Here is a 27431-nt window from a genome sequence, read left to right as displayed (position 1 = left end):
AGACAGAAGTATGGGTGCCCTGGGGACCTAATACTGGTGACGGGCATCTGAGGTGGAGCCGGTCTTGCGGGACTGAGCCCTTAAACTGTGGGGTCTGCACTAACTCGGGGTAGTGTCAGAATTGAATTGAACTGTAGGGCTGTCTGTTGGTGCCCCCAGAGAATTGTTTGGTGTGGAAAATCCCCACACGTTTGGTGTCAGAAACAGGAAAAACAGTTCATTTCTTCTTTTTCTTCCAGTTATTGACATACAGCTCTGTATAAATTTAAGGTGTATAACATAATGATTTGACTTATGTACATCATGAAATGACGATCAACTAAGTTTAGTGAACGTTCATCATCTCATATAGATACAAAATTAAAGAAATAGAAAAAAATTTTTTCCTCGTGATGTGAACTCTTAACTCTCAACAACTTTCATATATAACACAGAGCAGTGTTCATTATATTTATTGTGTTGTCCATTGCATCCCTAGTACTTTTTTATTATTATTCATTTTTGGCTGCGTTGGGTCTTCGTTGCTGCATGCGGGCTTTCTCTAGTTGCGGCGAGCGGGGGCTACTCTTTGTTGAGGTGCACGGGCTTCTCATTGCGGTGGCTTCTCTTGTTGCGAAGCACGGGCTCTAGGCATGTGGGCTTCAGTAGTTGTGGCACTCGGGCTCAGTAGTTGTGGCTTGCGGGCTCTAGAGCGCAGGCTCAGTAGTTATGGTGCCCGGGCTTAGTTGCTCCGCGGCATGTGGGATCTTCCCGGAGCAGGGCTCGAACCCGTGTCCCCAGCATTGGCAGGCGGATTCTTAACCACTGCACCACCAGGAAGTCCATCCCTAGTGCTTTTTATCTTATAACTGGGAGTTTGTACTTTTTGACTGCCTTTATCCAATTCCCCCTCCCCCATGCCCTGCCTTTAGTAACCACAAATCTGATCTCTTTTTCTATGATTTTGTTTGTTTGTTTTTGCCGCGCCAGCAGCTTGTGGGATCTTAGTTCCCCAACCTGGGATTGAACCCGGTCCCTTGGCGGTGAAAACGCCAAGTCCTAACCACAGACTGCCAGGGAATTCCCTGTTTTTGAAGTGTGATTGACCTATAGCACTATGTTAGTTCCTGTTACACAACATAGCGGTTTGATAGGTTTGATATTTCTATACGTTTCAAAATAATCACCACAATAAGCCTAGTTACCATCTGTCTCAATACAAAGAAGTTACACAATTATTGACTATATTCCTCCCACTGTACATTTCATACCCCTGACTCATTTATTTTGCAACTTTAAATTTGTACTTCTTAATCTCCCTCACCTATTCCTCTCCTCCCACCACCCCCTCCCCTCTGGCAACAACCTGTTTGTTCTCTGTATCTATGACACTGTTTCTGTTCTTTTTTTTTTTTTTTGGCTGCGTCACATCTTCGTTGCTGCGCGCGGGCTTTCTCTAGTTGCAGCGAGCGGGAGCTACTCTTCGTTGCGGTGCATGGGCTTCTCATTGCGGTGGCTTCTCTTGTTGTGGAGCACGGGCTCTAGGCACGTAGGCTCCAGTAGTTGCAGCACGTGGGCTCAGTAGTTGTGGCTCGAGGGTTCTAGAGCGCAGGCTCAGTAGTTGTGGCGCACGGGCTTAGTTGCTCTGCGGCATGTGGGATCTTCCTGGACCAGGGGTCGAACCCGTGTCCCCTGCATTGGCAGGCGGATTCTTAACCACTGCATCACCAGGGAAGTCCCTCTGTTCTATTTTAAACATAGTTTATTTCTGACATAGAGCAGGCATTGACAGATATTTGTTGAGTGAGTGCATGAACTGCAGAGTCCAAGAGTCAGCTAGGACTTGTGTACTGTCCCAGGATTCTCCATGCCTTCTCTTTGCAGCCCTGCCCCCATGAGGCAGTCCCTTCTGAACCAGCTGAGATGTGGCAGAACTGTTCTCTCCCTGTCACCGTATCCAAAGTCCCAAAACCAAGTCCCATTGGCCAGTTTGGGTCCCATGCCCATGCCTGAACCAATGACTGTGGTCGGACAGATGGAACATGCCAACTGGCCTGCTGGGATCACATGCCTTTACAGACGGAAATCTGAGAGGCGGGCTGGTTCCAAAGAAAACTAGGTGTGTTCCTGCCAGACTTGGGAGATGATTGCAGCATAGCAATTTTGACATGTGCCCCTTTTATCCTCTTTAAAAATCCCTCCAAAAGAAAGATGGAAGAATTAGATAAACCACCATTTTGCAATCTCCAGTGAAAGAACTGATTCAGCCCGCTATGATCTTTGGATGAAGCTCGTTGTTTATTGATTCTCAGCCGTGATCATGGCCACCCCTTGCAACCACCTGGGTAAATGTAAGAGTCTCCATGCCCAGGCCACAACCCAGTCCGATTAAATCAGGAGATGGGAGATGCAGTGCAGGCTCCGATGTTTTGTTAAAGCTCCCACGGGATTCTAATGTACAGCCAAAGCTGAGAACAAGAGATGAAAAGGAAATATGGGGATGAGAGGAACAAGATAAAGGGACCACAGAAAAGCAAGCACCGAATCCAGACGGCACTGCATTACCCAACATTCCACACCTTTTCTGCAACAAATCTAAGGTAGGTGGGGTTGGAGAAGAAGAGGAGGAATCTAGAGCAGTGGTCTCAAAATGTGTTCCCCATTCCAGCAGCATGGCCTGGGAACTTGTTAGAAATGCAGATTCCTGGGCCCCCCTGCCAGACCTCCTGAGTCAGAAGCTCTGGGGGTAAGGTTCAGACACCTGTGCTTTAACAGAACGTCCAGAGTATTCTAATGCATTTTCTAATTCTGTAACTACTGGATTAGGATAAAAGGAATTTAGGATACATGAACAACGTGTTGTGTGGACATTGTTGGACCCAATTCAAAGAAACCAAGTGTAAAAAGACATGCTGACAATGGCTTGGGTTTTGAGTGATGCCAAGGAACGACTGTTAATTGTCTTGGGTGTCTTAGTCCATTGGGGCGTCTGTAACAGAATAGACTGGGTGGTTTACAAGCAACAGACATTTCTTTTTTGTTTAAAATAAATTTAGTTATTTATTTATCTATCTATCTATCTTGGCTGCGTTGGGTCTTCGTTGCTGCGCATGCAGGCTTTCTCTCGTTGTAGCGAGTGGGGGCTACTCCTCGCTGCGGTGCATGGGCTTCTCATTGCAGTGGCTTCTCTTTGTTGCAGAGCACGGGCTCTAGGCATGCGGGCTTCAGTAGTTGTGGCTCGTGGGCTCCAGAGCACAGGCTCAGTAGTTGTGGTGCACGGGCTTAGTTGCTCCGCGGCATGTGGGATCTTCCCAGACCGGGGCTCGAACCCATGTCCCCTGCATTAGCAGGAAGATTCCTAACCTCTGCGGTTGACAGGGAAGCCCTGTCAACACAATTTTATGGCTATTGCCTTATACAATTGTCTTGTAAATGAGGTAGGAGAAGAATAGCTTTTTTATATACATTTATTTATTATTCTATTTATTTATTTTTGGCTGTGTTGGGTCTTGGTTGCTGCGCACAGGCTTTCTCTAGTTGCGGTGAGTGGGGGCTACTCTTTGTTTTGGTGCACGGGCTTCTCATCATGGTGACTTCTCTTGTTGCAGGGCGTGAGCTCTAGAGCGCAGGCTCAGTAGTTGTGGCACAGAGGCTCCGCAGTATGTGGGATCTTCCTGGACCAGGGCTTGAACCCATGTCTCCTGCATTGGCAGGCAGATACTTAACCACTGTGTCACCAGGGAAGTCTAGTTTTTTAAAAAAATTTAAATGTATACTTTTTTTATATTTATCTATGTAATCTTTATCAGTGCTCTTTATTCCTTCATGTGGATTCCAATTGGTGTTTTCTGTCCTCTCATTTGAATCTGAACAACTCCTTTTAGTGTTTCTTGTAGGTCTTACAGGTCTGTTTGTAATTCATTCTCTTGGTTTTTGTTTATCTGGGAATATCTTAATTTCTCCTTCATTTGTGATGGATAGTTTTGCTGGATACAGAATTCTTAGTTGACACTTTTTTTTTCTTTCAGCCTCTGAATATGTCATCCCATTGCTTTTGGCATCCATGATTTCTGATGAGATAATAGCTATTAATTTTATTGAAGATACCTTGTACATTGGGGTCCCCAACACCCAGGCTGCGGACCTGTTAGGAACCAGGCTGCACAGCAGGAGGTGAGCAGCAGGAGAGCGAGCAAAGCTTTATCTGCCACTCCCCATCGCTCGCATTACCACCTGAACCATCACTTGCATTACCGCCTGAACCATCCCCCCGCATCGCTCACATTACTGCCTGAAACATCCCTGCCCCCAGTCCGTGGAAAAATTGTCTTCCATGAAACCAGTCCCTGGTGCCAAAAACGTTGGGGACCACTGTTGTACATGATGAGTTGCTTCCATCTTGATGCTTTCAAGAGTCTCTCCTCATCTTTTTCTTTTTACAGCTTGATTATACAATGTTGAGACATGGATCTCTTTGAGTTTATACTGCTTGGAGTTCATTGAGCTTCTTGGATGCACAGATCCATGTTTTGCATCAAATTTGGGGAGTTTGGGGCCATTATTTCTGCAAGTACCCTTTTTGTCTTTTTCTTTCCCTCCTCCTGTTCTGGAATCCCATTGCACATATGTATGTACGCTTGATTGTGTCACACATGTCTCTGAGGCTCTGTTTATTTTTCTTCATTCTTTTTTCTTTCTGTTCCTCAACTGAATAATCTCAATTGACTCATCTTCAAGTTCACTGATTCTTTCTCCTGCCAGCTAAAATCAGTTGCTGGGCCATTCTACCGAATTTTCCATTTCAATTTTTGTACACTTCAACTCCAGAATTTCTATTTGCTTCTTTTTTTTTTTAATATAAATTTATTTATTTTATTTTTGGCTGCATTGGGTCTTCATTGCTGCGTGTGGGATTTCTCCAGTTACCGTGAGCAGCGGCCACTCTTTGTTGTGGTGCGCGGGCTTCTCGTTGCTGTGGCTTCTCTTGTTGCACAGCACGGGCTCTAGGCGCATGGGCTTCAGTAGTTGTGGTGCACGGGCTTAGTTGCTCCGCAGCATGTGGGATCTTCCCAGACCGGGGCTCGAACCCATGTCCCCTGGATTGGCAGGCGGATTCTTAACCACTGTGCCACCAGGGAAGCCCTCTATTTGCTTCCTTTTAAAAACTCATTTCTGTCTCTGTTAATCTTTTCTATTTGATGAAACATCATTCTCATACTTTTCTTTAGTTCTTTAGAGAGTCTCCTTTAATTCTTTGAACATATATATAATACCTAATTTAAAGTATTTGTCTAGTAAATCCAACATCTGGGTTTTCTCAAGGACAGTTTCTATTGACTGATGGGTTTTTTCCTGTACACTGGCCACACTTTTTTTGTTTCTTTGCATTTTGTTTCTTTGTAATTTTTTTGTTGCAAACTGGACATTTACAAAATATAATGTGGTAACTTTGATCTCCCTTCCCCCTACTCCCCAGGGTTTTCTGTGTTGCTGGTTGTGCTTGTTGCTGCTGCTGTTTGCTTGTTCAGTGACGCTCTGGAACTAATTCCACGAAGTCTTTGTTGTGCGCAGCCACTGAAGCCCCTGCTTGCTTAGGCTAGTGTTTGGGATGAGAATTTTCTCTTTTTCAAAAGGGAAACCTGGGGGCTTCCCTGGTGGCGCAGTGGTTGAGAATCTGCCTGCTAATGCAGGGGACACAGGTTCGAGCCCCGGTCTGGGAGGATCCCACATGCCGCGGAGCAACTAGGCCCGTGAGCCACAACTACTGAGCCTGCGCATCTGGAGCCTGTGCTCTACAACAAGAGAGGCCGTGACAGTGAGAGGCCCGCGCACCGCGATGAAGAGTGGCCCCCGCTTGCCACAACTAGAGAAGGCCCTCGGACAGAAACGAAGACCCAACACAGCCAAAAATAAATAAATTAATTAATAAACTCCTACCCCCAACATCTTCTTTAAAAAAAAAAAAAAAAGGGAAACCTGACTTATTAAAGTTGAGCAATATTCTGCCATTATTCATTGCTTTATCCGTTCTGTGTATTACAAATCATATTTCATTCTGTTTTTACAATCTGGATGGTGTAAAAAATCAAGACCAGTTGAATTGAAAACAACTTCCGTTTACTTCCCAAGTTTATGTTCATTCTTTTCTCCCTGGGGCCTATCTGGGCTGGGCTCTGAGCAAAGATTCCCCCTCGGACAAGGCTCAGGAATGAGAATAGTGTTGCTATAATGAGTAGTCTTTGAGCATCTCTACTGGTGCATGAGGCCTTATCACCTTTCAGCCACTGCCTTCCTGTGATCCTTGCTTTGGGCAGGACCTCCCTAGACTTAATGACAATAACTTCCCACAATCACTTCATGCTTTCTGTGGGTAGGGCATTGTGCAAAGCCTCTGACATACTGCACCTCATGAATGCCTCACAACAATTGGGCAGTCCATTTTACAAATGAGGGAGGCCATGGTCCTGATGCTCTGTCAGAGAGCTAGTGAGTGACATGACCAGGGCTGGAGTTCAGAGCCGCAGCACTTTCCCACACAGGCCTCCTACCACATAAGTGTAAGCCAGACTCATTAGCTGGGTGGACAGGGCATATCCCTGGAGTAAGTTTTACTTCACCTGAATTAGGTCTGAGGGCCCCCAGCACCTTCATGCCTTGCCCCCTTTATAGGTAAACAGTAATGAAATCACCCTGCTTAAAATTACCTCCTCTATCTTCTTCCCAGTTTTATATTTCTCCTTAACTCTTATCACTATCATGCAATAAATTTTCTAATTTAACAAAACCATATTTTGGGAGTTCCCTGGTGGTCTAGTGGTTATGATTCAGCACTTTCACGCTGTGACCCAGGTTCAATCCCTGGTTGGGGAACTGAGATCCCATAAGCCGCCCGGCACAGCCAAAAAAAAAAAAAAAAAAAAAATCATATTTTTTGTTTCTCCCTGCTGATTAGAATGTCATCCCCATGCGAGCAGGGATTTTTGTCTGTTTAGTTTATTGTTGTATCCCCGGTGCCTACAGCAGTACCTGGACTCAGTAGGTGCTCAGTAAGGTTTGTAGAGTGAAAAAGTGAATGTTAACACCCTTCTAATGGCTTTCTATCATACTCAGAATAAAAGCCACGCCCCTCTGTAGCCCACAAGGCCTTGCCCTCGTCTCCCCCTACCATCCTCCTCACTCACCCTGCCCAGCCACAGGGGCCTCTCTGCTGGTCCTTGAGAAAGCCATGCTTATTGCTGCCTCAGTGCTTTTGCACCAGCTCTTCCCTCTGTCAGTTCCCATATACACACATGGCTTTTCCTCACCTCCTCCAGTCACTGGTCAAATGTCACCAGGGAGGCCATCCCTGATTCCCTTACCTATCCTGTCACCCTCTTTTACTTCCTTCCCAGCTGGTATCTTAAACTGAAATGATCATCCATGCCCCCCCACTGAATGTCAGCTCCACCATGGTAGGGATTTTGTCTTTATTATTTTTTTTATATATATATATATATATTATTTTTTGGGCCATGCCCTGCAGCATATGGGGTCTTAGTTCCCCGACCAAGGATCAAACCCGTGGCCCCTGCATTGGGAGCGCGGAGTCTTGGCCACTGGGCCGCCAGGGAAGTCCCAAAAGGGATTTTGTCTTTTCTCGCTGCTCTGTCCCCGGTGTCCCTAACAGTGCTTGGCACACAGTAGGTGCTCAACAAAAGAGCCTCGTGTGTCCCAGAGGAGCTGGACCTTACACGTATCACTGCCGCCCCCAGAGAGCCTCCACTCAGGTTGATGCTCTGAGTCTTCGTTATTTTCAGGAGCTTAGGGAAACAGCCCTGCAGATACAAACATCAAAGCAGACGGAACCTGGTTAGGGACTCCTGGATTCCAAGTCCCCATCAACACTAAGATCCCACATGCCAAGGGGCAACTAAGCCCGCATGCTGCAACTAAGACCCAACGCAGCCAAAACTTAAATAAATAAATAAATTTTAAAAATATATTTTAAAAAAAGAATATGATCAGATGTCCCAAGTTATTGCTAGCTGTGTGACCTTGGAGAAGTCACTACACCTCTCTGTGCCTCAGTTTCCCCAGCTGTAAATGGGACCAATAGGATCTGCCTCACAAGATTTTTGTGAGGATTAGAAGAAAGAATCTACATGAAGTACACAGCAGTGGCCTGATCCATAACCAGCATTCAGTAACCATTAGTTACATCTAAGTCCTCTTTACATATGAACAAAAGGGCTAACAAGTATCCCGCACCTTCTCAGCCATTTTCATGTCTTTTCTCACTATAATCCCATAAAGTGGGTACTAGCCTTTTCTCTGTTTTATAGGTGAAGGAACTGAAGCTCAGAGAGATTAAGAGAACAGGCACAGTGAATGAGCAGAACAGCCACCTGCAGGTGATGGGACCTTCCCTTCCCTTCCTGCAGCCACTGAGATACTCCCCTTTCTTCTGGAAGCTGGAGTTGTCTTGAATTCAAAGGGCTCAGTGCCCCCTTTCATTTAATAGGCTTTTTTTTAAGTGTCCACTGTGTGCTGGGCACGGAAACGGGCACTGGGAACCCAGCAATGTACAAAAGAGAAAACATTTCTGCCTTGGTGGGGCTAACAGTTGAGTGGGAAAAACAAGTAATAAAATAAGCAGGTACAGCAATGACTTTGTCAGGTGGTGATTAAGCGCTGGGCACACTAACGCAGGGTAAGGAGATGGAGTGTGATGGTGAAGGGGGGGCATCGTTTTATAGATAGGGGTTCAGGAACAGCCTCACTGAGGAAGTGACAACTGTGCACAGACTTGAAAGAGATGAGGTAGGAAAACATTTAGGGGAAGAGCATTCCAGGCTGAAAGAACATGGGAATTCCCTGGCAGTCCAGTAGCTAGGACTTGGTGATTTCATTGCCGAGGGGCTCGGGTTCAGTCTTGGGTCAGGGAACTAAGATCCTGCAAGCCAAGCTGCAAGGCCAAAAAAAAAAAAAAAAAAAAAAAAAAATACAGCCTGGGCTTCCCTGGTGGCGCAGTGGTTGAGAGTCCGCCTGCCGATGCAGGGGACATGGGTTCGCGCCCCGGTCTGGGAGGATCCCACATGCCACGGAGCGGTTGGGCCCGTGAGCCATGGCTGCTGAGCCTGCGCAGTCCGGAGCCTGTGCTCCGCAATGGGAGAGGCCACAGCAGCGAGAGGCCCGCGTACCGCAAAAAAAAAAATAAAAAAAAAAAAATACAGCCTATGCAAAGGCCCTGAGGCAAGCATGTGCCTGTTGTATTTGTGCAGCAGTGTGGAGGTCAGTGTGGCTAGAGTGGAATGAGTGAGGGGGTGAGTGGGAGGTTGACAGGCAGGTTGTACAGGGCACAGTGGGTCACTGTGTGGTGCCACGTCCCTCCCTGAGGCCCTAGCCTGGGACTCACTCTGGCCAATTCACCCAGCAAGAGACATTCAGCGTGAAGGGATGAATTAAGGAATGACTCTTATTTCTCAAGGAAGACCCATGTGTTTATTCCCCTGCAGCAGAAGTTAGGGGTGGGGAAGCTAGGGCTGGGGTTTGAAGCCGAGCTCCACCCCTCCCTGGCTATGGGATCCTCTCTGTGCCTCAGTCTCCTCATCTGTAAAATGGGAGAAGGGCAGTCCCCACCTCAAGGGGTGCGATGGAGACTGAATTCACTGAATGAGTACCTAGTCATGTGCCAGCCATCACTGTCTACAGAACAATCATTTTCCACCATTATTGCTGCAATTTGATTTCTCTGTGAGGCAGGCAGTGTGACCAGGCAATGGACACAGGCGAACATGGATCAAATCCCGGTTCTACCAAAGCCATGTGACCTTGAACCACTCTCCTCCCCAGCCTCAGTTTCCCCATCTGTGAAATGGGGACGGTAACTCTAGGCTGTGTGGTCGAAATGAGCTGAAATTGTGGTCAACATCGCTGGGATTCCTGCAAAAATGCAATTTTCATAAAAGTCCCCAGCCCTAGGGGTCTACCTAGACACCTAACAAAATGTCAAGTTACTTCCTGGTGGATGACACCTGCAGACACGTTGTGCCCGTCGCAGGCCACGGCCCCGATAGATTTATAGCAGCCCCTGGGGTAGGTGTGGCCAGTCATCCTTTCGAAGGATGGAAAATCTGTGTAGTCCTTCATGCCACAGCATTTTAGCTGCAGAGAAGAGAATAAACACTTGAAGACTCCCTTTCAAATTTCAAAATAATAAAAACACTAGAAATCATGGTCACCATGGCTACTGTTTAGAGTAGTCACAATATCCCAATGCCTGTGCTAAATGCCTCCCTCTCCCCACCCCATCATGGCTCAGCACCCTCCATGGCTGTCATCTTACTTGGGAGGAAAAGCTGAACTCCTCACCGTGGCCCACAAGGCCCTGCATGACCTGCCCTGTCACCTTCAGGTCCTCATCTCCCTGCTCTCTCTTGAACTCACTCAGCTCCACACCGATCTCCTCTCTGTTTCTTAAACACACTTAGTAAGCATCAGCCTTGCTGCCTTTAGATGGCTGTTCCCTCTTTTTGGAATGCTGTTCTATCAGATGTCTGCACGGCTCCCTCTCTCACTTCATTCAGGTCTCTGTTCAAGTGTTCTTCCTCAGGAAGGCCTGCCCTGACCCCTCTTTCTAAGTTAGCCACCAGCCCTGTATCAGTCAGGCCAGGCTAAGTGATGCTGCGTAACAAACAGCCCTTCAATTTCAGCAGTTTGTCTCACACTACATGCTCATACCAACCTGGCAGGGGAACTCCATTTATCAAAGTCTCTCAGGGACTCAGGCTTGTGAAGCAGTCACCATCCAGATGATTCCACTATTGTGGAAAAAAGAAAGAAAGGTCCAGAGGGTCCTACACTGGTAATTAAATAATTTGGCCAGGAAGTGACTCACATCACTTCTCCTCCCAGCTTATTGGCCAGAACTCATCACATGATCCCCAACTAACTACAAAAAGGCTAGGACAGGCCATCCCACTGTGTGCTGAAAATAGGTGACTAATAGCACCTACAAGTAAGCAAAATCCTGACTCTCTCTGCCCTTTTCCTGCCTTGCTTTCTTTTTCATGGCACTTACCATCCCTGCCACCAATGTTTACTTAGAGTTTTTTTCTCCATCTCCCTACTCGAGTGTCAGCAACACAGGGCAAGGATTTTGTTTTGTGCCCTGCTTTGTCCCCAGACCCCTGAACAGTGCCCAGCACATAGTAGGTGTTCAATAAAGACTCGTGGAAGGACAGCAACCTAAAGGTCCATCAACAGAGGAACGGATAAAGAAGCTGTGGTATAGGGACTTCCCTGGTGGCACAGTGGTTAGGACTCCACACTCCCAATGCAGGGGGTCTGGTTTCGATCCCTGGTCAGGGAACTAGATCCCACATGCATGCCGCAACTAAGAGTTCGCATGCCACAACTAAGGAGCCCGTGTGCCTCAACTAAGGAGCCGGTAAGCCACAACGAAGGAGCCTGCCTGCTGCAACTAAGACCCAGCACAACCAAATAAATATTTTAAAAATATTTTAAGAAACTATACTTAAATTTTTTTTAAAAAGATTAGTGGAAGGACTATATGAATGAATGAGAAGTACTTTCTACCACCTTAAGCTTCAGAAGCCAAAACGGGGATGCAGGCAAGTCCCCTACCCATAGTGTGCCCCCTCCCAAGCCTGAACTTGACCCCATAGCAGTTCTTGGGCCCCAGACTCAGATGGAAAACACTCCTAGAAACAGGCAATGGCTTTTCCATTCCACACCCTCCCTCGCCTCAAAGATCCTTCTCAACCATCTGCCTCAAGAGCTTAGATGACACATGGAGGCCAGTCTTACTCCTTAAACACCAAGACTCAAGATATAAGTCTCACCACCTCACACCCATGAGAATGGCTACTATCAAAAAACAAAAACAGAAAATAACAAGTGGTGATAAGGATGTGGAGAAACTGGAACCCTTGTGCCTTCATTGCTGATGGGAATGTAAAACGGTGCAGCTGCTGTGGAAAACAGTATGAAAATTCCCTCCAAAATTAAACATAGAATTATCAGATGATCCAGCAGTTCCATTTCTGGGTATATACCGAAAAGAACTGAAAACAGGGACTCGAAGAGATATCTGTACACCCACGTTCACAGCAGCATGGTTCACAATAGCCAAAAGGTGGAAGCAACCCAAGTATCCATTGACAGAGGAAGGGATAAATAAAATGTGGTCCATCCATACAATGGAATATTATTCGGCCCTGAAAAGGAAGGAAATTCGTGCTACAACATGAATGAACCTTGAGGATGCTAAGTGAAAAAAGCCAGACACAAAAAGACAAATACTATATGATTCCACTTATATGAGGTCCCTAGAGGAGTCAAATTCCTAGAGAATGGTAGAATGTAGGATGGTGGGTACGGGGGGTTGGGGGAAGGAGCCTTAGTGTTTAATGGGGACAGAGTTTCAGTTCTGGGGATGCAGGGTGGTGATGGTTGCACAACCATAGGAAAGTGCTTAATGCCACTGAACTGGACACTTAAAAATGGTAAGACGATACACTTATGTTATATATCTTTTACTACAATAAAAATAAATTAAACAAACAAAACAAAAGGATGTGAATCTCATCTTCTCCATGACCAAATTCCATTCCAGGGAATAGTCATCCGGCTGTTGTAACCTCTGTAATTCTCAGGGTCACAAAGTTGTGCTCCAAGGCCACTTCTCTAACCTCAGAGATGAAACAGGGAGCGGTGAGCACAGAAAACAGCAAGGTGCCCCATTTGGTGAGGTTTCTTGGGGACTCAGGAGGGAGGTGGGGGCTTCCCTTCTGCTTCCTTCATGGCCCCTCCCCCAGCCATGGGTCTGCGCTGGAGGAGGACGAACTCAGGCTACCATCGCCCCCGAGAGAGGGACACAGGGTAGAGCGTGGGTCTGGAGCCCAGCACATCTGGTTGTATCCAAACTCACAAACGGCTTTGAATCATCTGCTCTTTTGAATCGCCCACACGCCTGCTACGCCCCCGTTATGGCTGCAACTCGATGAGGGACTTGAATATCATCTTCAGCAACTGAATTTCTCTCTGCACAAAAGGGGCAACTTTAATTTTCTATTTTTTAAATAGAGGTCTAAATTAAAACCATTTTTTCCCCAAAGAGGTGAAATCGTCACACGGCTCAAAATTCACAAATCACAGAAGGGTAAACCATGAAAAGTCTCCCTCCCACTTTTTTCTCCCAGCCGACAAGTTTCTCCCACTTCACCACCTCGACTGTCATGGTTTCCAGTGTCTCCAAAGACGTATGCTATGTGTGTCAAAGCAAAGTATATCCTCATTATAGTCCCCCTTGCTTTTTTCTATTCTCATTGTTCTGCATCCGGCTGTTCGCAACACGAGTAGCAGTGGCTCTCGGTACCCTGCTCAAATCCCGGTGGCTTCTCTTATTTCTGTGCCGCGGAGCCCGGCTTCCCGCTGCCAGCAACCGAGGTTCGATTTTTTTTTTTTTTTTTTTAACTTTTTGGCCGCGCCTTGCGGCATTCAAGATCTTCGTTCCCTGAGCACTAATGGAACCCGCGCCCCCTGCAGTCGAACCTCCGAGTCTTAACCTCTGGACCCCCAGGGAAGCCCCCAGCAACCGAGGTTCTTGCAGTGGCCTCTCCGCACGCATGCGCCCTGGGAGCAGCCCTTAAGCAATGACTGATGGGAGGTGTTGGATTAATACTGCGGCTCCCTAGTCGCTTGGGTGGAGAAAATAGATGGCGTGCTCCTTGCTGCGTCCCCGACATCCCCCACCAGGACAGCCCAGTTGCACACAGTGTCAGCTTTTTTTTTTTTTTTTTTTTGCGGTACGCGGGCCTCTCACTGCTGTGGCCTCTCCCGTTGCGGAGCACAGGCTTCGGACGCTCAGGCTCAGCGGCCATGGCTCACGGGCCCAGCCGCTCCGCGGCACGTGGGATCTTCCCGGACCGGGGCACGAACCCGTGTCCCCTGCAACGGCAGGCAGACTCTCAACCACTGCGCCACCAGGGAAGCCCCACAGTGTCAGCTTTTAGGGGCTACATTCCCTTCCCTGCCTCACTGCCCCTGTCCCCAACAGGTGCTTCTTGGGATCACCTCTCAAATAAACCATGAGCCTTCAAATCCTTTTCTCAGGGTGAGCCTCTGGGGGGACGCAAACGGGGACAGCACTATGTCCTGGAGAATGTACCATCTCCTGCATATAGAGCCTCCTCCTTCCTTCTTTCCAGCTGCATCAGACTCCCTTGTGTGGATTATTATACATTAGAAACTCCCCCTGCCCCAAGCATATCCTTGGATAATTCCGAAGGACCAGATGGTTGGGTCAAAGTGTCCGTGCTTTTTCATTTTGATAGATATTGCTGAATAGCCCTCTATTTTGAACTCATTTCAAAACCCCAAGATACTTCACAGCTTTTCCCATTACTCCTCCAGCAATTACTTCCCATTCCTCCTCCAGCAATTACTTCCCATTACTCCCCCAAATGAGAGGTGGTCCAATTCACTCCGCAGTTTCTTGAGGGGAGCCTTTGAAGGCAGGGCTGAGGTTTCCGGCTTTTCGCCCTATCTCTGGAGACTAGTCTCCCACCATCACCGGATCCTGGCGAGTGTGGGAGCCTCCCGGGGGGAGGGGCAGGGCTTCTATTGATTCTGTTTATTTCTAATGCAGAGTGAGAGAAGCCGAGCTGTACTTACAATCGGGAAGAAGGCAAGGACCACTGTGGCGACAGTGATTTCCACGATGAGAATGATGACCATGACCGAGAAACACGGGAAGACACAGGGTGGGGAGTCGGGGGGGTGGGAGCCTGCTGGGAGTCCTTCCACCCCATCCCCAGGCCACTGTGGCCTCTCCATTTTGAAAGAACACACGCCGGGGGGAGGGGGGTGGGGGGTGTTATTTTATTTCTTCCAGGTGTCGCATTGCTGAATGTTGTCCAGGATGCTGGCAGTGGGATATTCTTAGGAGCTATCAGTAATAGCTGGAGGGACTTCCCTGGTGGCGCAGTGGTTAAGAATCCGCCTGCTAATTCAGGGGACACGGGTTCGAGCCCTGGTCCGGGAGGATCCCACGTGCCACGGAGTAACTAAGCCCGTGCACCACAACTACTGAGCCTGCGTGCCCCAAGGACTGAAGCCCACGTGCTTAGAGCCCATGCTCTGCAACAAGAGAAGCCAACGCAGTGAGAAGCCCGTGCACCGCAACGAAGAGTAGCCCTCGCTCGCCGCAACTAGACAAAGCCCGCACAGCAACGAAGACCCAACGCAGCCAAAAAACGAATTCATTTTAAAAAAATAGCTGGAACCCCATTTCACGGCCACCACTTTCTGAGAGTCTGGGAGGCTTAAGAGGCGACTTCCAGCGGTTTGTGCAGACAGCAGCGGCCGACGGAAGGGCAGGAGGGACAGTGCGGGGCACCAAACAGAGGCAGGAGGGAATTCCCTGGTGGTCCAGTGGTTAGAACTCAGTGCTTTCACTGCCGAGGGCCCCCGTTCGATCCCTGGTCGGGGCACTAAGATCCCTAAAGCCGTGCTGCAAGGTCAAGAAAAACAAAACAAAGCAAAACGAAAAACAGAGGAAGGGCCAAGAAACCTCAGAAATACAAATTACGGGGAGGGGTGACCAGACTGAAGGGGAGATACCGGATGACAGGAGGGTGGGGGCCAGGGGAGAATGCCTCATGTTTCCGATGAAATTCACATGTCTGGTGGGAAACAGTGGGAAATGCTGTAAGCGGGGGGTGGGGGACTTCAAGTTATCCATCGAGGAAAAGCTGCTTCCCTCCTGAGCCTCAGTTTCCCCATCTGCACAACGGAGGGGTGGGACCAGCTCAGGGGGGTCTCAGTGGGTTCTGTGGAGCTTCTAGAGACCAGATTGGGGGGGGGTCAAAGGAAGGTCAGCTCCTGTCTCCCCTTTCATCTATTTCTATCTATACCTATTATTATTATCATTATCATTAAAATCTCTTTGATAATTGAGGCTTTGAGTTGCCAGACCAGCCGATGGCTGGGCTTATCTGGCCTTGACACAGAGAGGCAGGAAAGCACAGTGGATACACATCGGGGTCCCCGCAGTCGACGGGGAGAAACATGAAGGCAGTTGTGAGACTGCAGACATGTGGCTCCTGTATCAGATTCTGAGAATTCCTATTCATATTAGTATTTTGGGAATTCCCTGGCGGTCCAGTGTTTAGGAATCCGTGCTTCCACTGCTGGGGACCTGGGTTCGATCCCTGTTCGGGGAACTAAGATCTCGCACGCTGCCACTGCGTGACCAAAAATAAAAAATAATTTAAAAATAATATTTCCCGGGACTTCCCTGGTGGTTCAGTGGTTAAGACTCTGCACTCCCAATGCAGGGGGCCTGGGTTCATCCCTGGTCAGGGAACTAGATCCCACATGCATGCCACAACTTAGAGTTTGTATGCCACAACTAAGGAGCCTGCCTGACACAACTAAAGAGCCCACCAAAAAAAAAAAAAACAAAAAAGAGAGCCCACCAGCCGCAACTAAGACCTGGCGCAACCAAGTAAATAATTTTCTTTTTTTTTTAGCGGTATGCGGGCCTCTCACTCTTGTGGCCTCTCCTGTTGCGGAGCACAGGCTCCGGACGGGCAGCCTCAGTGGCCATGGCTCACGGGCCCAGCCGCTCCGCGGCATGTGGGATCTTCCCGGACCGGGGCACGAACCCGTGTCCCCTGCATCGGCAGGTGGACTCTCAACCACTGCGCCACCAGGGAAGCTCAATAAATATTTTTTAAGAAGAAAAATAATATTTCCCAACCTCTGGGTGACTGAAGCGTCCAGAGGACAGATATCCAGGTGTTGGCAAGTCCTATTGGCTCCATCTTCAGAGTCTATCCAGAATCTGCCCACTTCTTACCCCCTCCTGGCCCCACCGAGTCCAGCCCCCACCATCTCCCATCTGGACCAATACAGTCCCTCCACCCTGGTCCCCCCTACACTCTGTTCCCTCCATAGCCGCCAGAGGGCGCCTGTGAGCACCTGAGTCAGGGCATGATTCTGCTCTGAACCCTTCGTGGCTCCCAACGCCATCAGCTTTGGATGGACCAGACGCTGAGGGTAAAGTCGATCGGATTTGCCAGTGGGTTGGACGTGGGGTGTGAGAGAGAGTACTCTTTGATTCCTCCGAGTTAAAACATGGATAAAATAGTGTCCACATTCTACTGAAGAGAAAACGAAATATTGCAGACACAGCATCTATTCAATAAATCTTTGCTGAAGTAATTAAGAAAGAAAACGAGGACTTCCCTGGTGGCGCAGTGGTTAAGCATCCGCCTGCCAATACAGGGAACAAGGGTTCAATCCCCAGTCCGGGAAGATTCCCACATGTTGCAGAGCAACTATGTCCGTTCACCACAACTACTGAGCCTGAGTTCTAGAGCCTGCGAGCCACAAATACTGAAGCCCACAAGCCTAGAGCCCGTGCTCTGCAACAAGAGAAGCCACCACAATGAGAAGCCCAAGCACTGCAATGAAGAGTAGCCCCCACTTGCTGCAACTAGAAAAAGCCCACGCGCAGCAACGAAGACCCAACGCAGCCAAAAATAAATAAATTTATAAAAAAGAAAGAAAGAAAATGAGAGATGATGGAGATTCAGGGAGGAGGAAAGTGAGCATGGGTGGTTTAACAGTCGGGCTGTTTATGCTCTGGGAGATGGCTAGAGCAAGGATCTCCCTGAAACCCCCAAACTGAAATTGCTGTAGTTTTGCAGCAACACAGTGGAGGAAGGAAAACAAAAGATGCTGGATACAGATTCAACTTTGGGTGGGATGATGAGCTCAGACAATATTTTAAGGGAAGTGGGAATGGGGGCTCTCGGAGCTGGACTCTGGGGAGACATTTGGCCAAGGCTATATATGAGAATGAGTAAGACATGCAAAATCTGTGACATGCTATTTGCATGATCATGCTTGAAATATTCATACCCCATGTATCTGAACATGTACTTGTGCTGCATGGCAATTACAATAGTGTTGTGTTAGTGGGGGATATACACATGGGCCAATGGAACAAAGCAGTGTACACAGAACAGACTTTAGCATAATGGAAACTAGCATAGACAGAGGAGAACTGGATGGACCAATTGGTAAGTGCAACAGTATGTCACCAAATGGGAAAAAAATAAAATAAAATCAGACCCCTACCTCACACCACACACACGAAAAAACACGACAAAAGGCTAACGAGCTAAGAGTGAGTTCACAATATCTTTTTTGTTTTAAGTATAATTTCCACTTTATTGTCTTTCCAGGGAACAGTATTTCTTTAGCCTTTAAGGACTTAGCTCCTCACATGGGCTTTGGTGGAGGTCATGGGGCAGCACCAGCAGGTCTAAATAGGGCTGGAGGTGTTCGGTCCTTCCGGGCTTCCCGAGAACAATTCCTGACTCCCTTGCTGTGAACGGCACAGCTCACGCAGTAATGCAGTTTCACATACAGCTTGGGAAGCACATAGGCGTCAAAAACACTCGCGTCAGGAATGTCCCTGATGGCTGCAGCCTCTACGATGTTCCGAATGACAAACTTCTTAATGGCCTTATCCTTGGGCACGCATCGGGCACAGCTGGTGCAGTGAATAGGCCGCACGTGGCCGCGGCCCTTTTTGGCACGACCATTATTCCTTCTTTTCTTGGTCATCTTAGTCGTGGCAGGAGGACATTTTGCAATTCATATTTAAAACCTTAAAGGTTTTATGGTAAAATCTTTTACCTAGAAATTCCATTTCTAGACATTAAACCTAGGGAAAATAGTCACACGTGTGCCTCAAAACCAGGATGCACAGGGACGTTCATTAAGGACAAAATGTTGGAAGTAACTGAAGTAACCAATAACACAGATTGGGTAGGTAAATCATGGTACAGCCACGCAATGGAACCCTAGAGAGTTTTTTTTATTTTATAAATTTATTTATTTTTTAGTTCTGTTGGGTCTTCGTTGCTGCACGCAGGCTTTCTCTAGTTGCGGCGAGCGGGGGCTACTCTTCGTTGCAGTGAGTGGACTTCTCATTGCGATGGCTTCTCTTGTTGTGAAGCACGGGCTCTAGGTGCATGGACTTCAGTAGCTGTGGCACGCGGGCTCAGTAGTTGTGGCTCGTGGGTTCTAGAGAGCAGGCCCAGTAGTTGTGGCGCACGGGCTTAGTTGCTCCGCAGCACATGGGATCTCCCCGGACCAGGGATCAAACCCATGTCCCCTATATTGGCAGGCAGATTCTTAACCACTGCGCCACCAGGGAAGTCCCTAGACAGTTATGTTAAATGATGCTTGTAAGACGGGGGGTGGCAAATTTTTTTGCAAAAGCACCCGATATTGTGAGCTTCGCCGGCCATACAGTCTCGGTTGAAATGAAACAGCCGGTGTAGTGGAAAAGCAGCTGTACAAAATCTATAAACAAATTTATTTTATTTACAAATAAATTTTATCTATCTATTTACAAGACTGTACTTTGCTGACTTCTGTGGTAGGAGAATGTTTCTTGATACAGAAAAATGTTTTTAAGGCCTAAATTTTTTTTAAGAGAAGTAGATTGTCAACAGTCACCGTCCTTGGGTATTAATCTAACGGAGTTGAAAACTCATGTTCACATAAAAACCTGCACATGGATGTTTCTAGCAACTTTCTCTATAATTGCCAAAACTTGGAAGCCACCAAGATGGGCTTCAGCATATGAATGGGTAAATAAACTGTGGCACATCCAGACGATGGAATATTGGCACTAAAAAGAAATGAGCTATCAAGCCAGGAAAAAAACATAGAGGAAACTTACAGGCATATTGCTGAGTGGAAGAAGCCAATATGAAAAGGCTACATGGTGTATGATTCCAAGTATATGACATTCTGGAAAAGGCAAAACGATGGAGACAGAAGAAGGATCAGTGGTTGCCAGGGCTTAGCGGGGAAAGAGGGCTGATGGGTGGAGCACGGAGGACTTTTAGGACAGTGAAACTACTCATGCGATGCTGACATGGTGGATATGCTAGTCAAAACCATGGAATGTACACCACCAGGAATTTCCTGGCCATCCAGTGGTTAGGACTCCACTCTTCCATTGCGGGGGGCACGAGTTCAATCCCTGGTCGGGGAACTAAGATCCCGCATGCCACGCACCCCAGCCAAAAAAATAAATAAATAAGTACAAGAGTGAATCTTCATATAAACTATAGACTTTAGGTTCTAATGATATCAGTGTAGGTTCATTATAACAAATGTACCACTCTGATGGGGAATGTTGACAGTAGGGGAGGCTGTGTGCAGGGGCAGGGCTTACATGGGACATCTCTGTACTTTCTGCTCAATTTTGCTGTGAACCTAAAACTGCTCTTAAAAAAGTCTATTTAAAAGGATGAAAAACTTACAATTTTTTAAAAGAGAAAATAATGAGGATTGTAAAGCATTAGCATCCCATGTTTGTTTTGCTGTTTTTAAAAGTTACATAGAAAAGTCTGGAAGGATATAATGATGATATTTATTGAGCCATGTCCTGATGACAAGTATCAGCGCTTTAAAAGCATTATCTTGTTTAATTCCCATCAAAATGATACAGCCACAGGTACAGAGTGATAGTTAATTTCCTTCTCTTTCCTGGCGGCCTTTCCTCATACTGTTTTACTATTAAAAGCAATTACTTCTTTAGCAGTGCATATTTTGGGTTACTTTTATAGTAAGAAAAAAATGGTTTGAAAACTGTAAAGGACCAAGAGAAGAACCATTCCCTCCTGCCTTCCTTAACAGCTTAGCTTTCTGCAGGATTTTCTTTAGAGCCAAGTTCTTCCGCCATGGACCCCAGGTCCCCCAGATCACGCTCTTCTGCTTGATTTCAGCAGCTCTGGGTCGATGGAGGTTATGCCTGTTCCCAGTGCGTCCTTCTCCTTGTCAGTCTGCCCTACATCCCTCCTGTTTCCCTGGGGACCACAGATCCGGATGCCAGTGAATTTGGATCAACTTATTTCTGTCTTTGAACGAGCCAGTTGTGGAGGAAGGGCTGCAAATCCCCAGGGCCCAGGTTGTGACATACTTACAGCCATAACACCGTTGAAGGAAGATAACAGTTTCTTCAAGGAATAGTACGGAGTGTGCCTTTTCAGCCATGTCGGCCAGACTGGGGAGCCCATTTAAGTCAGCATCTTCCTAAACCTCTGGGATACTGCTTCCCAAGATGGTAGAGGTCTGGGGTCGGGGGCACCAAAGCTGCCTTGCTCTACCCCTCTCTCTCCTGGCTGCATGATCCTCTGCCGGGGAGGGGTCCCAGAGGCTGCCCCTCTTCTGTCACAGCCTTTATCGTATCACAATCAGATGCTGGAGCAAGGTTCCCAGTGCCAGGGAAGCAGGTGCCCCAAACTGCGCCCTGCTGGTTCCTCATCCTCCAAATAAGCCACACCAGGGGTGGAGAAGAGGCACAGTGTGCCACCCTGGTACCCCTCCAGATGCCACCCGGGCCCTGTGGGCACAGTGCTCAGCACTGGCTACTAGTGTGGTTGATGCAACCGTTAGATTGGAGGCTCCGAGTGGACAGGAGCCTGGACTGTCCTACTCATGGCTTTGTTCCAAAAGCCTTGTACACAGTGGTGCTCAAGAAACCGCTGTGGAGTGAATGAAGAGGTTCCATGAAGCAGGGATCTGGCTACAAGCCATCATGTTCCCCAAGTCCCCGCCTACACGTTAGCTCACTTGGCTCATCCTTCTCACAGGGCTCAGAGAGGCCAAAGTAACTGTCCGACGCCACACAGGAAGCAGGGCCAAGGTTGGCCTTTGGAGCTCCAGGAGTGACACAGAGGTAGGAACCTCCAACCCCTTCCCACCTGAAAGCCTGTACTTTCTGCATCTGAGGCTTGCTTGGCCACAGCTGATGAAGATATAGTCCTTAAGCTCATGTGTCATTGATCACTGGGCCTTTCTTGATGATAACAGAGGCACAGAGGGCATTTCAGGGCAAAAAAATATGCATGCGGGCACTGAGGGTCCCCAGGCCCAACTTCTGCAGCCACTAGCCCTCATTGTCTCCCTGCCCCCACCCGCCCAGGTCCAACTCTGGGCTCCTCTGTCCAGCCCCAGCCTGCAGCATGTCTGTGGCCAGGTCCTGGAGGGCTCAGGGTTTTCACGCTCTTCTGTGATCCCCAGGGAACAACTCAAAGAAAAAAAATTACTTTCCACTTGAATTAATTTAATGAATGTTTGTAAAACTGCCTGCTTCTTGGAACATGTAGAACTAAGCAAGATGTTCATGGAGGCGTGGCTGTCTCATTTGAACGTGACCACAGGTCACGTTCACAGCTAAGAGTGTGTCCTTCCACATCTTTCTCTAAAAGGTCACTTGAAATAAGGAGCCTCAGAGATAGAGGCTGAGGGCCCGAAAATGGGGGCGCAAAGGATTCGAGAAAACGGGAGCAAAGCAGGACAGGAGGGGTGGCATAAAGGAGGGCGGGAAAATGAAGGACGGATAAGGGCGGGGAGAGTGGGAGGCAGAGAGTGGTGTGGACGTAGGGGCGCGGTGGAGCGCCTCCCATCAAAAGTTAACAGCCATTGCGGAACTGTGAAAAGAAGGACCCAATGACGGAGGCGTCAGGAGCCCCTCCGAAGCCCCACCTCCGCGGCAGCCCCGCCCCCGCGGCAGCCCCGCCCCGTGGCAGCCCAGCCCTGCGGCCGCCTCGTCTCGGCTTCGAGGCAAGGCAGAGGCCCAGGTCCCGGCCTCTCGCGCCCCCTGGCGGCCATCAGCGGAAGCACGTGCACCCAGACCCTGGCGTCTCCCAGTCAGACACACCCAAATGTGTCTCCGTTCCTCGGAGCCGCCGGTCAGCCCTCGCGTGTGGGGAAATGGAGGGGCAAGAACCACTCCCAGCACCCCCAATACGCACCCATTGAATTGATGCGGAGAGACAGAATAGTGCAGGGATCTGGCAAATTCAAGACATTTGGCCAAAAATAAAAAGCATGCAGAAAACCAGTGCAATTTATCAGTAACTGTTCAAAGGTTCTAGAAAACAGTGAAAAATACCTCTCGAAGGGGCTCCACAGAGTGATTAGGAGGACATTGAAATACCATTGTAGGGCTTCCCTGGTGGTGCAATGGTTAAGAATCCGCCTGCCAATGCAGGGGACACGAGTTTGAGCCCTGGTCTGGGAGGATCCCACATGCCGCGGAGCAACTAAGCCCGTGTGCCACAACTACTGAGCCTGCGCTCTAGAGCCCTCAAGCCACAACTACTGAGCCCACGTGCTACAACTGCTGAAGCCCGTGCTTCCCAACAAAAGAGGCCATCACAGTGAGAAGCCCGCACACCGCAACGAAGAGTAGTCCCCGCTCGCCGCAACTAGAGAGAAAGCCTGCGCGTAGCAACGAAGACCCAATACAGCCAAAAAATAATAAAATAAAATAATTTTTTTTAAAAGAGGAATACCATTGTAGAATAAAAGAAGCGTCACTCCAGTATTTCCTTAATTACAGGGCTTAAGGTGTGTCGAGAGTCCTAACGTATTTCTCCACATGCTTGGTCTCCTTCCGTGTGTTTTAGGAGAAGTTTTATTTATTTATTTATTTATTTATTTATTTATTTATTTATTTATTTATTTATTATTTTTGGCTGTGTTGGGTCTTCGTTTCATGCGAGGGCTTTCTCTAGTTGCGGCAAGCCGGGGCCACTCTTCATCGCGGTGCGCGGGCCTCACACTATCGCGGCCTCTCGTTGCGGGGCACAAGCTCCAGACGCGCAGGCTCAGTAATTGTGGCTTACGGGCCTAGTTGCTCTGCGGCATGCGGGATCTTCCCAGACCAGTGTTCGAACCCGTGTCGCCTGCATTGGCAGGCAGATTCTCAACCACTGCGCCACCAGGGAAGCCCCAGGAGAAGTTTTTAAAAAGCACGATCTCCAAGAAAACGGAATGTCAAATAAAAAAAAAATAAAAAATGAATTTAAAAATCTAAAAAAATAAAAGGAAAACAGAGTCTTAAACACACACACAATATTTATATCAATAGCCCATATTGGTCTATGAACTGTGCCTAAAATGATGTATTTGTCATCAATAGCAACAACAAGGGACTCAGGAGATAGTTTCAGCAGGTCTATTGTTCATGTAAAATTTGTAGCACTGATATATTTGTATGTGTAGGCCCCACAAAACTTGGATCCACCCCTGACAAAGAGGCATTTTATGGTTTAAGTTATTTTAGTAACAATCATTGAGGGAGGAGGTGACAAATCAGAATCCACCATCCAACAGAAATGTCTGGAGCACAGGAAGGAAAGGTGCCTGTTCATGCTGAGGCTGGTCGACTTCCTTGACATCACTCCCTTGCTCTGGGCCTCCCAGTCAGTCCATGGACCTCATCCCTCACAGGGATGGGTGTATGGGTGTCACCAGGTTATAGCATCATGGGGTGAAATCTTTGACAAGACAGTAGAGGATCATAGTAACAATCATTGCTGCCAACTGAAAAGGAGGCAGACAGCAGTTTCACTGTTAGAGATTATTTTGTTTGGCTTAGCCGTTTTTATAATTCCATTTGTTTCATCTTTTTCACATTCTGATTTATTTTTTGAGCCTTTGTGCTCACTCTGAGTGCTGAGGCCCTGTGGGTTGGGATGTGACAGGTAGGCCCCCGTCCTACAGGGGAGACTCACTGCTCTCCCAGGTTCTCTTTCTCTCTACTTAAAAATCTGGAATTTCTACTCCTTCAGCCCAGCAAAGTCTTAGCTTCATGAAAAGAGAGGAGTAAATGAAGGAGCACCAAAAGATTCTGGCTGATATTCAAAATACTCAGCCAGAAAGTACCACCCAGGAAGCAATGATCCAGACAGAGCAGAATGTGTCAGGAATGTTGACCCCATAGGACTGGGAGGACTGGAGGTCCTGGTGAGAGTTCAGGCACAAGTGGCCACCAGGCCAGTGGGTGCAGGCAGCACTCAAGGGCCTCCGACTTTTAGTGTATGGGTCTTGGGTTATAATTTCCTTTCTTAACCTGGTGGCTGGTCCCAGCACAGTGGCCAAGACTGTTGTTCCCATTCTACTGAAAAGTTCATAAATAGCTTTCAGAGATTTTGTGTAATGTCTCAAGGGGAGACTGTAACAACTGCAAATGGGACTTTTTTAAGTATACACGTTGATGGGGGAGATTTCCCCCTCTAGGAATTTCTACTACAGATGTATTCAAACACATAGAGACCAGGAGTTAACAAACCTTTTCTGGAAAGGGCCAGAGAATAAATATTTCTCAGTCATCACTCTGCTGTTGTAGCATGCACAGTATGTAAATGAGCAACATGTAAATATATGTAAACGAATGGGCGTGACCACATCGCCAAAATGTTATTTACAAAAACAGGTAGAGTAGGCTGTAGTTTTGCCAGCACTTGCTCTAAAGCCTAGTTTGAGTTGGCGAATGATTAGAAATAACCTAAATGCCCTTCCCAGGGGGACTGGTTAAATATGGCATGGTCCAACCATAGGAAGGTGTGACAGAGTGAATTGTGCCATGACACCCCCCGCCCCCGGAAATTCATATTGATCTACAATCCAGGGAGAGAGAGACCTCACCAGAAACCAACCCTGGCAGGTTGATTTTTGGATTCCAGCCTCTAGAACTGTGAGAAAATAAATGCCAATTGTTTTAAGCCACCCAGACTGTGCTATTTCATTATGGTAGCCTGAGCTAAGATGAAGGGATATTCTGCAGCTGAGAAAATGAAGGCAGAAGTACCAAAGGCAATTTGGGATCAGAATGAGAAGAGCTCCAAGTGATGGTCTCTTAAGTGAAGAAATAAAGTACAGAGCCGTGTGTATGGACCGAATGAATATTTAAACAAACAGGGATCTAGCCATACAATGTAATATTATTCAGTCGTAAAAAGGAATGAGGCTGTGATACATGCTACAACATGGATAAACCTTCAAAACCTCATGCTGAATGAAAGAAACCAGACCCAAAAGGCCACGTATTATCTGATACTGTTTATATGAAATGTCTAGAATAGGCAAATCCAAAGAGACAAGCAGATTTGTCATTGCTGGGGGCTGGGGGAGGAGGGAATGGGACTGACCGCTTTCTGGGGACAGGGTTTCCTTTTGGGTGATGAAAATGTTTTGGAACTAGATAGGGTTGGGGTTGCCCAGCATGGTGAATGTCATAAATGGCAGAGAATTGTATACTTTAAAGTGGTTAATTTGATGTTATGTGAATTTCACCCTAATTTAAAAAAAAATAAGAAATCAACCACTGAGCTCCATAAAAGCAGAAATAGGTTTCTTATATAATTTTTACTGGGATATAGCTTATTTACAATGTTGTGTTAGTTTCAGGTGTACACCAAAGTGAATCAGTTATACATATACATATATCCACTCTTTTATAGATTCTTTTCCCATATAGGTCATTACAGAGTGTTGAGTAGAGTTCCCTGTGCTATACAGTAGGTCCTTATTAGTTATCTATTTTATATATAGTAGTGTGTATATATCAATCCCAATCTCCCAATTTATGCTTCTCCCCACCTCCCTCCCGCCATAAGAATATGTTTGTAGATGTCTTCTACATCTGTGACTCTATTTCTTATAATAAGTTAATAAGTTCATGTGTACCTTTTTTTTAGATTCCACATATAAGCGATATCATAAGATATGTCTTTCTATGTCTGACTTACTTCACTCAGTATGACAATCTCTAGATCCATCCATGTTGCTGCAAATGGCATTAGTTCACTCTTTTTTATGGCTGAGTAATATTCTGTTGTATATATGTACTGCATTTTCTTCAGCCATTCATCTGTCAGTGGACATTTAGGTTGCTTCCGTGTCCTAGCTATCGTGAATAGCGCTGCAATGAACATCGGGGTGCATGTATCTTTTCGAATTATGGTTTTCTCTGGGTATATGCCCAGGAGTGGGATTAAAGCAGAAACATTTTGATCTTCCCCAAACAATGACAGATAGATGGAACTTGTTGGGAAATCTTGAGGGAGGCCTTATGGTCAGGGGCTTGGGCCCTAACATTTGGTTTGTTCAGATCCTAGAATCCCCCCTCATTGGCCAAATGACTTAAGCCTTGGCACTCACATGACCAGGTCTTGGTTTCCTCACCTGCCAAACAGTGATAATGATAACGTCTGCTTCCCAGAGTCATTGTAAAGCTTTCCATGCAATGCGCAAGCCCTCAGGCACAGAATCATCATCTTTTGAAAATTGTGAATATCCTTTCAAGCCCCATTCTAGCCACAGGTTTAGCTCCGGACTTAGAAAGGAACAGATCCTCAAAAAAGTCAAACATGGGCTTCCCTGGTGGCGCAGTGGTTGGGGGTCCGCCTGCTGATGCGGGGGACGCGGGTTCGTGCCCCGGTCTGGGAGGATCCCACGTGCCGCAGGGCGGCTGGGCCCGTGGGCCATGGCCACTGGGCCTGCGCGTCCGGAGCCTGTGCTCCGCGGCGGAAGAGGCCACAGCGGTGGCGGACCTGCGTCCAAAA

At 47.4% G+C, this 27431-nt stretch overlaps 2 protein-coding genes across 2 annotated transcripts; both read right to left on the bottom strand.

The window, feature by feature from the left end:
• Positions 1 to 6491: 6491 nt before the first annotated feature.
• Positions 6492 to 21092, bottom strand: TSPAN16 (tetraspanin 16; the record flags this gene model as incomplete). Its single annotated transcript, XM_082836513.1, is given in 8 exon segments — positions 6492 to 6575; positions 7710 to 7793; positions 9976 to 10122; positions 12569 to 12612; positions 12615 to 12632; positions 12635 to 12671; positions 14656 to 14811; positions 21000 to 21092. Coding segments are annotated over 8 exon segments (663 nt in total).
• LOC309960559 (small ribosomal subunit protein eS26-like) lies at positions 18215 to 19318 on the bottom strand. Its single transcript, XM_082837428.1, has one exon. It carries the CDS (start codon positions 18619 to 18621, stop codon positions 18295 to 18297), a length of 327 nt encoding a protein of 108 aa, XP_082693554.1. The 5' UTR covers positions 18622 to 19318; the 3' UTR covers positions 18215 to 18294.
• Positions 21093 to 27431: the final 6339 nt, after the last annotated feature.

Source organism: Leucopleurus acutus (assembly GCF_964270905.1).
Source record: "Leucopleurus acutus genome assembly, chromosome: 3".
NCBI lineage: Eukaryota > Metazoa > Chordata > Mammalia > Artiodactyla > Delphinidae > Leucopleurus > Leucopleurus acutus.
This window is presented reverse-complemented; position numbering and strand designations above follow the sequence as displayed.